This window comes from Anabrus simplex, chromosome 1 (assembly GCF_040414725.1).
Source record: "Anabrus simplex isolate iqAnaSimp1 chromosome 1, ASM4041472v1, whole genome shotgun sequence".
NCBI classification, from domain to species: Eukaryota; Metazoa; Arthropoda; class Insecta; order Orthoptera; family Tettigoniidae; genus Anabrus; species Anabrus simplex.
Window position 1 is genome coordinate 1,012,786,709 of NC_090265.1, and position 12,609 is coordinate 1,012,799,317.

Here is a 12,609-nt window from a genome sequence, read left to right on the forward strand (position 1 = left end):
TGTATCTGTCCATCCTGAAACTTTGTCATTGTCGACTGCAACCTGCTGTTGTCATAATTTTTACCAGTACAAAGGAAAAGGAGTGATATAGAGAAAAAAGATGCTAGACAAGCCATTTACACAGTTGTTCACTGCATATTCCCAAATTTCATCTTATGGTAGAAGATGAAGATTGTTTAGATTTTTATACTGGATTTCCAGAGTGAGTTGGCTATACAGTTCGGGTCATGTAGCTGTTAGCTTGTATTCGGGAGATGATGGGTTCTAACCCCACTGTTGGCAGCCCTAAATATGGTTTTCAGTGGTTTCCCATGTACAGACCAAGCAAATGCTTGGCTGTTCCTCAGTTGAGGCCACATTCGCTTCCGTCCTAGACCTGTCCTATCCTATCCTATCCCGCCATCATCATAATATTAGTCTGAGCTGGTGCAACGTAAAAATACCAAGAAATATAAATAAATAAAGAAAAGTGTACTGGATTAAACTCTGCTTACGTCTTGCCTGATAGGACTCTTTCCTGAAGTATATATGACATTCGTTCATCAGCACATTTTATAATACCGGGTCCCAGTATCTGTTTAACTACAGATCCTTGAACATCTAGGAATACAGAGATGCCTAACAATCACGGCAAATTTTATAAATGAAGGTTTCGAGGTATTAGTTTTCGGAGTGTACATGGGTCACTGCAAACATTTTCTAGGAGTAGTCAAGAATGTGAGTGATGAGCTGGTGAAAGAGAGAGTGGGAGGGAAGTGAGATGAAGATAAAGTATTGCTATTTATAAGTACTTATTAAGGTGCGGTTAGGGGCTGCAAGAAACAGCAGGTATAGTGAATTTTCCCCCCCAAATGTTGACCTGGAACTTGTATTATATTACTTTTATATCCTAATACTCCAAGCTAATACTGCACTGTAACAGATACATAGGAACATGGAACATTATATTGCAAAGTAACCATTTGTCCCATCCCTACAGAGAACTCTGACGTACATCATAGACAACACAACCAGCCTGACTCCTGAGAAGATATGTGCAACAATCTTGCAGGGAAGTGGTTGTATGAATGAGACCAACTATGATGTTGACTGGACTGTGAATGTTACTCTTGGTGACAAGCCAGCAAATAGAAGTGGAGTACATACTCAGCCAAAAGTAAGTACAATAGTGTTGTAAGACAAATAGGAAGTTTATAATCTAACTTAATCAAAAATGTATGTAAAAGATCCACCCATCAGAAGGCAGATATGATTCTTATTGCTATTGCTATTTCACCTTCCTTGATCTTCCATATAATAAACTTCATGGTTGAGCCTGTATTACCATAAGTATTAACTTGTGAAATACTTACGTCAAGTATTCCACCTTAAATACTGTGAAACGTCTTTATTATTACGACTACAGTAAGTTATTTTGTCCCACTTTCAGGAGATCTTCAGTCAAATAAGAACAAGACCCCTTTAAAAAATAAAGTAAGGGCAAAGTTCAACTATTTGATAAAAGCCTTTGCATCCTTGTCTCAACGTGATGTGTAGACGTCATGTCATAAAACCCTTGGTAATATATTAAAAAAGTCTTAAAAATAACCTGCACATGAGTTCTTGATCAATCTGGGACAAAATGCAAAGAAATGGCTGGCAGGATTTTTCACAGACACCTTACTAACTGGTCACATGCTATTGGAGTTCAAGAAGACTAAGATAATTATAATTTTAAAACCTGGCAAACCGAACAACAAGCCAGAAAATTATCACCCCATAGCTCTACTTAGCTGTTGCTACAAACTTTTGAAAGACTCATATTTAACAGAATAAACAGTGCGATTTTACAGCACTTTCCCATGGATCAGGCAGGCTTCAGACCAGGTCGCAGCTGTTGTGATCAAGTTTTCAAAGAAAATTGAAAACATTGTTTGTTTTTGTTGATCTCACTGCTGCATTTGATACCGTGTGGAGGGAAGGTATGGTCTATAAACTTTTTCAGGTCATACCATGCAGAAAGATGGCAAGACTTAATAACAATATGCTGAGTGATAGGAGGCTTCAGGTTATCATCGGGAACAATGTGAACAAGGAGAGGAAGCTTAAAAATGGTTTGCCTAAAGGTTCATTCCTATCGCCACTCCTATTCAGATTATATGTTTATGATCTTCTTGAAGTTACATCACGGAAATTCTGTTACGCTGACGATATAGCATTAGCTGTGCAACACAAAGAACTCGAGAAAACTGCAGAGATGTTAACAAGGTATTTGTCCATTTTGGAAACTTACTTCAGGAACTGGAGACTTAAGCCCAGCACCAATAAAACACAGGTGTCTTGTCTCCATTTAAACAATCACTTAGCAAATACTAATTTGAATGTGAGTTTCTGTGACAGGATACTCCACCACAACTGGAACTCAAAATATCTTGGAGTAACCTTGGATCGAACACTATCCTACAAGCAACATCTGCTGAACTCCACACAGAAACTGAAAACATGTAACATCATTCATAAGCTTTGTGGAACTACCTGGGGTTCTTTGGCAAGCGTTTTACGGTCTTCAGCTTTAGGCTTGGTGTATTCAAGTGCTGAGTACTGTGCTCTAGTATGGATGGACAGTCATCACACAAGACTTATTGATACTCAATTGAATTCAACTATGCGCATAATAACTGGCACAATTCGATCTACGCCAACTCATTGGCTTCCGCTTTTATCTGGAATAATGCCATCTGATTTCCGCAGATCCACCGCTCTCATCAAGGAATTCGATAAAATCTTAAGGAACCCCGATCTACCTGTACCTGAAGACCTATGAACTATCAACCAAGACAGATTACGTTCACGCCATCCAACTTTACGTAATGCCTCAGACATGGTTGCTAGGAGGCTACAACCCAACTACAGAATGGAAAAGATGGTGGGAAGCAGCAACGGAGATGCACCTGCACAGTATGTTCTCGAATGCCAAACTTCCAAGTGGATTCCATCTAGCACGTAAAAAATGGACTGCTCTGAACAGAATAAGAACAGGCCATGGCAGATGCAGAGACATGTTGTTTAAATGGATGAAGTTGCCGACAACCGCGTGACTGCGGAGCTGCACGACAAACCACATGCCACGTTGTCAGAGAGCGTGAAACGTGGGCATACACAGGCAGTAAAGTGGATTTTTGATCGCAACTCCAGAAGCAATACAGTGGATCAATGACCTTGACATTCAATTGTAAGGAGTCTTTTCTTGTTCACTGTTGTCCTGTTATGTACTTTGTATATCATTTATTTCTGTATTCAGCTATTGTATGGGCCATACGCTAAAAAATAAAAATCATCATAATCATCATAATCTAGCGCATTTTACAGCTAGTGGCCAGGTCCATTTGGAATATAATCCTCTCTATTGTATTTCTCAAACATTGATATCAATTTAATAATATTAATAATAACTTACCAGTACCTCTATAACCTGTGAAGACTCATGATGAATCCAACCCACTTCAAGGTAGGAAAAGAATAATGTTGTTGATACCATTGAAAATGCTAAACATCATCTCATTTACCTCCATGTTAATGGAAAACCTTGTCCTGAGGTGAATGGTAGAAAGTTTACATTTTGCAGCTGTGAATAGGAAGATGCTTTATAGTTTCATATCACAAACTGGTCATCATCAGAGTTCACAGTATGATCAAACAGACTCTTGCACTATGAGTCACAGTGTTACACCAGATGTGCCGTTTCTTTCTTTTCCAGTGGCTTTTCCTACTCCCTGGTGGGGTCACAGGTGATGTGTGTTGTACATGTGGATATAAATCTGACCAATTTTTATGACAAGTCCTTTCTGATGCCAACTCTGTGTGGAGGGATATATTCACGTTGTGTGTTTCTGTGGTGGTTGGTTGTGTAATGTGTTTACAATGGAATGGAGGGGTATTATGTATTAAGGAATTCACCTGTCTTGGGTAGAATCTCTGACTTGGCGGGAAACTGAATCCAGCACTCTTTGAACTGAAGGCTTCAAAACTGACCATTCAAGCAAGGAGCCAAATACACCAGAATATATTTCCAGATAATTAAGCAACACCAGGATGGAATTTCTTCCTCCTTAATACCCTAGATATATTCAGCCTTTGGATGCAGGAATAATCAAAAGTTTTAAAGCACATTGTGGGCAGTATCAAGTGAAAAAATCATTGAACAAATCAATGACCCCAAATCAAAGACCACAATTAGAGTCAGGTTTCAGTTTATGGGACCCTCACCAGGATTACTTAATTTGAGAACTGGAAAAACTTCCAAGAAAAGTAGCTCAATTTGTTATGTGTAATTTCCGACAAAAAGTAGCATTAAAATTATAAAATCCTTTTAATCACAACCACCTACTCAATACATTATATTACTCATTGAATTATAAAATAATCATGAGGTGTCTTAAATAAAGGAACATGTTTCGTTCGACATAGCGAACATCATCAGCCTTAATTTACAAGGATTAGGTCAGGGCCCTGAGCTGAATGATAAAAATTGTTAAAAGAGTGACAATACCATAATAAAAAGTAAAATGATAACATTAAACATGAAATTATAACAATATGTACAGATTAACAGCAAGTATGCAGAGGAATACTTTGAATGATGGTAGTCTATAAAGTTAAAACAAACATGAGGTTGTAAAAGTAAAAAGATATAGATATAGTAGATCTTAAATTATATGTCAATGCGTGAAGCGTGGATTAATTGTTGACTATGGAGTTCTTAATTGAGCAAAACAAAAGTTAAAATAGAGTTTATTGATTAGTGCGAGTCAAGTTGAGTCAGTTAAAAGGCGCAAAGCGACGAAGCTAAGGTTGAAATGACGTAAACTTCAGTAGTTAGGAATTCTGTAGGAGAGTCAACACAATGCCAAAAGGAAATACAGGTTGAACTAGTCCGTATTTACACGCTAGCAATAGAATTAAACTTATACAACGTAGGACACCAATGTGGACTCGTTAAGTAACGATAACTTGAAAGTAGGGAAAGTTCCAGCAAACCAGAATGGATGGAGCAGATTATGGCACAATTGGAGTTAGAAATCCAAAAAGAAAGAAAAGGGAGGAAAAATAAAATTATGTTATAATGAAAAAAAGGTTAGTAAAAGTTAGAAGGAGGCTTACCCTTGGGACTAGTGTGAGGTGTTCGCTAATGTTGGCTGCGCGAATCAAACTGGCGAGTAACCTTATTGCTGCTTCTAGTATTGTATGTATGTATACGTAGAGGCGGGGAGTGAGTCATGTGAGGAGGAGGGGTGACCGATTCCTTAGGCGGGTCGGGTAATCGTGGAGGGGGTGTCGCATGAGAGGGCAGTAGAGTAGTAGTTGTTGTATTATTAACAGTTGTATAATTAAAGATTCTCGTAAAGTTATTATTATTTATATTGAAAAGAGAGAGTAGTTCTGGAATTTTCTCGATTATTGGACTTTTAATTTCTGAAGTATCATTTAAATTTTGATGCCCGTTGAAATGCTGGTCTAGGAATATGTAAATGTTCTCAAACTCTGTCATAAGTTTACTTTTATTGACGTATTTCAAGATTTGAAGGTCTTTATCAATTGTAGTAAAACTGTGGCCAGTCTCTTCCATATGGGTGCTCATGGCGGAATACTTTTTATGTTTCGAAGCGTTGTAATGTTCAAGGTATCTGGTCAAAAAGCTACGTCCAGTCTGTCCGATGTAGGAGAATCCACAATGGGTGCATTTAAGCCTATAGATACCAGAGTTCGAGAATTTATTGTGATTAATGTTAACTATATTTGAATTGAAGAATATATTACGGTTCGTATATCGGGTTCTATAAGCGATATTAATATCGTATTTCTTTAGAGGGTTAGTAACTTGAAATAGGCCTGGATTTGTGTAGGTGAAGGGAGCATATTTAGTTTTTTTAGGCTTGTCTGGAATCAATTTTGTTGCAGTTTTTAATTTTATCTTGTTAATGATTTTATTAATCATTAAGGGGTTATAGCCGTTAATTCTGGCTAAATCCTTAATATAGTTTAGTTCTTTTTTGCGATTTTCAGTTGTCAGCGGGATTTTTAATGCTCTATAGACAAGACTAAAAAATGCAGCCTGTTTATGAGATTGCGGATGTAAGGAATCGTTTCTTATAGTGATGGGGGCACAAGAAGGCTTTCTAAATATTTGAAAAATGAACTTATTATTCTCTCTTGAAATGTTTAAATCTAAAAAGTTTAGAGAACCATTGATCTCATCTTCCTTAGTGAATTTGACATCATTGTCAAGCTCATTAAGGGATGTTAGCACACTATGACTATCGTTTTTCTGTGTATCTATAATGGCAAAAGTGTCATCAACATACCTTAACCATAATTGAAGACCATTAATATTATTGATTATTTTGTTATTTTCCAAATCATCCATAAAGATATTAGCTAGAATGCCCGAGATCGGGTCACCCATTGCTAGGCCCTTTTGATGATACCGGTATATTCTATTATTGAAGGTGAAATAGTTGTTATTAAGTACAAATTCTAACAGACTGATGAAATTATCTATTTCGCATTTGCTAAGGTTACTGTGTTTTAAAAGGTTTGATTTAATAATCTTGACAGTTTTGCTTACCGGAATATTGGAATACATATTGGTAATATCATAGGATACCATTATATGATTATGCTCAAGATTGAATGTCGATAATTTTTCACAAAATTCAACGGAATTTCTTATATAGGCTGTATTATTGAATTTAAAGTGTTTACTGAGAAAATTATGCAAAAATTTTGAAACTTTGTAAGAAGGGCTGTTCATGCAGTTGATGATAGGGCGTATAGGTACGTCTTTTTTATGGATTTTAGGCAAAGCTTTTGCAGTTGGAAGTTTCGGGTTCATTATTATAAGCCTCTGATACTCGTGCTCTTGTAGTAAGAACGGCAGATTCTTCAATAGGTTCTTCAAACTTCGTTGGATTTTGGGGGTGGGATCTTTATTAATAATAGTAAAACTGCCATTAGCGAAGAAATCTTCGGTTTTTTTAATGTAGTCATCTTTATGTAGTAATACTATGGTGGGACCTTTATCAGCTTTAGTGACGATGATATTATTATTATTAATTTTATTTCTTACATCATGTATTTGTTTGCTAAGGGTCGGATTCGAGGTAGTTTTCAGTTCTTTCGCCAGAAAAGGAAGCTTTTTCTTTATTTCGTATTTAATGTCTTTATGCACTTCTACGGGGAGTTTTTGAATGTTAGATTCAATTTCCGCGACTGTAGTAATCAGATCGTCGGTTTTTTTCGGGTTAGGCCAATTAAATTTCAGGCCTTTATCGAGGAGGGATAGTTCATTATCTGAAAAGTCAGTATTAGATAAGTTCACCGTAGTAGGAAAACGATTTAAGTCGGCGGAAGGGAGGTTAGTTTTACTGTTGACACTACTCTGTTTATTCTTAGTGTTTTGCAATTGTATCAGTTTATTGTCTAATGTTGTTTGTTTCGTCTTCACTATGTCATGTACCTTTTCATTGACAAACATGGAGTATGAACTCCATTCTAATGGGGACATACTAGAGGATATTTCAAGATGCGTCTTATAAAGTTGTAGGTTTAGGAACGATTTCTTTTTGTAATGCGCCTTGATTTCGTTTTTTAACCAAAATTCGTTAACTTTCGTTTGAGTTTTACGTAAATCAGAAATCGAAAAGTTTTTTCTTTGAAGGTGTTTTAGAAATTTGGGAATTAGTCCATGCTTCATACATTCTTTTAAAAATTGAATATCTCTAGATATTTTGCTGACCTTGACTTTGAGATTAAGATATCTATTCCTTTTCGTAGCCTGGTAGGCAGCTAAGTTACATGTAATTAATCTCATAATAGAACCGTATTGAGGACAATATATTAAAATTATAAAATCCTTTTAATCACAACCACCTACTCAATACATTATATTACTCATTGAATTATAAAATAATCATGAGGTGTCTTAAATAAAGGAACATGTTTCGTTCGACATAGCGAACATCATCAGCCTTAATTTACAAGGATTAGGTCAGGGCCCTGAGCTGAATGATAAAAATTGTTAAAAGAGTGACAATACCATAATAAAAAGTAAAATGATAACATTAAACATGAAATTATAACAATATGTACAGATTAACAGCAAGTATGCAGAGGAATACTTTGAATGATGGTAGTCTATAAAGTTAAAACAAACATGAGGTTGTAAAAGTAAAAAGATATAGATATAGTAGATCTTAAATTATATGTCAATGCGTGAAGCGTGGATTAATTGTTGACTATGGAGTTCTTAATTGAGCAAAACAAAAGTTAAAATAGAGTTTATTGATTAGTGCGAGTCAAGTTGAGTCAGTTAAAAGGCGCAAAGCGACGAAGCTAAGGTTGAAATGACGTAAACTTCAGTAGTTAGGAATTCTGTAGGAGAGTCAACACAATGCCAAAAGGAAATACAGGTTGAACTAGTCCGTATTTACACGCTAGCAATAGAATTAAACTTATACAACGTAGGACACCAATGTGGACTCGTTAAGTAACGATAACTTGAAAGTAGGGAAAGTTCCAGCAAACCAGAATGGATGGAGCAGATTATGGCACAATTGGAGTTAGAAATCTGAAAAGAAAGAAAAGGGAGGAAAAATAAAATTATGTTATAATGAAAAAAAAGTTAGTAAAAGTTAGAAGGAGGCTTACCCTTGGGACTAGTGTGAGGTGTTCGCTAACGTTGGCTGCGCGAATCAAACTGGCGAGTAACCTTATTGCTGCTTCTAGTATTGTATGTATGTATACGTAGAGGCGGGGAGTGAGTCATGTGAGGAGGAGGGGTGACCGATTCCTTAGGCGGGTCGGGTAATCGTGGAGGGGGTGTCGCATGAGAGGGCAGTAGAGTAGTAGTTGTTGTATTATTAACAGTTGTATAATTAAAGATTCTCGTAAAGTTATTATTATTTATATTGAAAAGAGAGAGTAGTTCTGGAATTTTCTCGATTATTGGACTTTTAATTTCTGAAGTATCATTTAAATTTTGATGCCCGTTGAAATGCTGGTCTAGGAATATGTAAATGTTCTCAAACTCTGTCATAAGTTTACTTTTATTGACGTATTTCAAGATTTGAAGGTCTTTATCAATTGTAGTAAAACTTATGACAGAGTTTGAGAACATTTACATATTCCTAGACCAGCATTTCAACGGGCATCAAAATTTAAATGATACTTCAGAAATTAAAAGTCCAATAATCGAGAAAATTCCAGAACTACTCTCTCTTTTCAATATAAATAATAATAACTTTACGAGAATCTTTAATTATACAACTGTTAATAATACAACAACTACTACTCTACTGCCCTCTCATGCGACACCCCCTCCACGATTACCCGACCCGCCTAAGGAATCGGTCACCCCTCCTCCTCACATGACTCACTCCCCGCCTCTACGTATACATACATACAATACTAGAAGCAGCAATAAGGTTACTCGCCAGTTTGATTCGCGCAGCCAACGTTAGCGAACACCTCACACTAGTCCCAAGGGTAAGCCTCCTTCTAACTTTTACTAACTTTTTTTCATTATAACATAATTTTATTTTTCCTCCCTTTTCTTTCTTTTCAGATTTCTAACTCCAATTGTGCCATAATCTGCTCCATCCATTCTGGTTTGCTGGAACTTTCCCTACTTTCAAGTTATCGTTACTTAACGAGTCCACATTGGTGTCCTACGTTGTATAAGTTTAATTCTATTGCTAGCGTGTAAATACGGACTAGTTCAACCTGTATTTCCTTTTGGCATTGTGTTGACTCTCCTACAGAATTCCTAACTACTGAAGTTTACGTCATTTCAACCTTAGCTTCGTCGCTTTGCGCCTTTTAACTGACTCAACTTGACTCGCACTAATCAATAAACTCTATTTTAACTTTTGTTTTGCTCAATTAAGAACTCCATAGTCAACAATTAATCCACGCTTCACGCATTGACATATAATTTAAGATCTACTATATCTATATCTTTTTACTTTTACAACCTCATGTTTGTTTTAACTTTATAGACTACCATCATTCAAAGTATTCCTCTGCATACTTGCTGTTAATCTGTACATATTGTTATAATTTCATGTTTAATGTTATCATTTTACTTTTTAGTATGGTATTGTCACTCTTTTAACAATTTTTATCATTCAGCTCAGGGCCCTGACCTAATCCTTGTAAATTAAGGCTGATGATGTTCGCTATGTCGAACGAAACATGTTCCTTTATTTAAGACACCTCATGATTATTTTATAATTCAATGAGTAATATAATGTATTGAGTAGGTGGTTGTGATTAAAAGGATTTTATAATTTTAATATATTGTCCTCAATACGGTTCTATTATGAGATTAATTACATGTAACTTAGCTGCCTACCAGGCTACGAAAAGGAATAGATATCTTAATCTCAAAGTCAAGGTCAGCAAAATATCTAGAGATATTCAATTTTTAAAAGAATGTATGAAGCATGGACTAATTCCCAAATTTCTAAAACACCTTCAAAGAAAAAACTTTTCGATTTCTGATTTACGTAAAACTCAAACGAAAGTTAACGAATTTTGGTTAAAAAACGAAATCAAGGCGCATTACAAAAAGAAATCGTTCCTAAACCTACAACTTTATAAGACGCATCTTGAAATATCCTCTAGTATGTCCCCATTAGAATGGAGTTCATACTCCATGTTTGTCAATGAAAAGGTACATGACATAGTGAAGACGAAACAAACAACATTAGACAATAAACTGATACAATTGCAAAACACTAAGAATAAACAGAGTAGTGTCAACAGTAAAACTAACCTCCCTTCCGCCGACTTAAATCGTTTTCCTACTACGGTGAACTTATCTAATACTGACTTTTCAGATAATGAACTATCCCTCCTCGATAAAGGCCTGAAATTTAATTGGCCTAACCCGAAAAAAACCGACGATCTGATTACTACAGTCGCGGAAATTGAATCTAACATTCAAAAACTCCCCGTAGAAGTGCATAAAGACATTAAATACGAAATAAAGAAAAAGCTTCCTTTTCTGGCGAAAGAACTGAAAACTACCTCGAATCCGACCCTTAGCAAACAAATACATGATGTAAGAAATAAAATTAATAATAATAATATCATCGTCACTAAAGCTGATAAAGGTCCCACCATAGTATTACTACATAAAGATGACTACATTAAAAAAACCGAAGATTTCTTCGCTAATGGCAGTTTTACTATTATTAATAAAGATCCCACCCCCAAAATCCAACGAAGTTTGAAGAACCTATTGAAGAATCTGCCGTTCTTACTACAAGAGCACGAGTATCAGAGGCTTATAATAATGAACCCGAAACTTCCAACTGCAAAAGCTTTGCCTAAAATCCATAAAAAAAGACGTACCTATACGCCCTATCATCAACTGCATGAACAGCCCTTCTTACAAAGTTTCAAAATTTTTGCATAATTTTCTCAGTAAACACTTTAAATTCAATAATACAGCCTATATAAGAAATTCCGTTGAATTTTGTGAAAAATTATCGACATTCAATCTTGAGCATAATCATATAATGGTATCCTATGATATTACCAATATGTATTCCAATATTCCGGTAAGCAAAACTGTCAAGATTATTAAATCAAACCTTTTAAAACACAGTAACCTTAGCAAATGCGAAATAGATAATTTCATCAGTCTGTTAGAATTTGTACTTAATAACAACTATTTCACCTTCAATAATAGAATATACCGGTATCATCAAAAGGGCCTAGCAATGGGTGACCCGATCTCGGGCATTCTAGCTAATATCTTTATGGATGATTTGGAAAATAACAAAATAATCAATATTAATGGTCTTCAATTATGGTTAAGGTATGTTGATGACACTTTTGCCATTATAGATACACAGAAAAACGATAGTCATAGTGTGCTAACATCCCTTAATGAGCTTGACAATGATGTCAAATTCACTAAGGAAGATGAGATCAATGGTTCTCTAAACTTTTTAGATTTAAACATTTCAAGAGAGAATAATAAGTTCATTTTTCAAATATTTAGAAAGCCTTCTTGTGCCCCCATCACTATAAGAAACGATTCCTTACATCCGCAATCTCATAAACAGGCTGCATTTTTTAGTCTTGTCTATAGAGCATTAAAAATCCCGCTGACAACTGAAAATCGCAAAAAAGAACTAAACTATATTAAGGATTTAGCCAGAATTAACGGCTATAACCCCTTAATGATTAATAAAATCATTAACAAGATAAAATTAAAAACTGCAACAAAATTGATTCCAGACAAGCCTAAAAAAACTAAATATGCTCCCTTCACCTACACAAATCCAGGCCTATTTCAAGTTACTAACCCTCTAAAGAAATACGATATTAATATCGCTTATAGAACCCGATATACGAACCGTAATATATTCTTCAATTCAAATATAGTTAACATTAATCACAATAAATTCTCGAACTCTGGTATCTATAGGCTTAAATGCACCCATTGTGGATTCTCCTACATCGGACAGACTGGACGTAGCTTTTTGACCAGATACCTTGAACATTACAACGCTTCGAAACATAAAAAGTATTCCGCCATGAGCACCCATATGGAAGAGA

At 35.6% G+C, this 12,609-nt stretch overlaps 1 protein-coding gene across 1 annotated transcript in view; it reads left to right on the forward strand.

Annotated features, from left to right (window-relative positions):
- The first annotated feature begins 1,031 nt into the window (after positions 1 to 1,031).
- LOC136857816 (sphingomyelin phosphodiesterase-like) overlaps positions 1,032 to 12,609 on the forward strand; it is an 84,010-nt gene continuing 72,432 nt past the window's right edge. Inside the window, exon 1 of the mRNA XM_067136769.2 lies at positions 1,032 to 1,156. Coding sequence (XP_066992870.2) covers positions 1,064 to 1,156 — 93 coding nt within the window. The 5' untranslated portion in view covers positions 1,032 to 1,063. The remainder of the gene's footprint in view (positions 1,157 to 12,609) is intronic.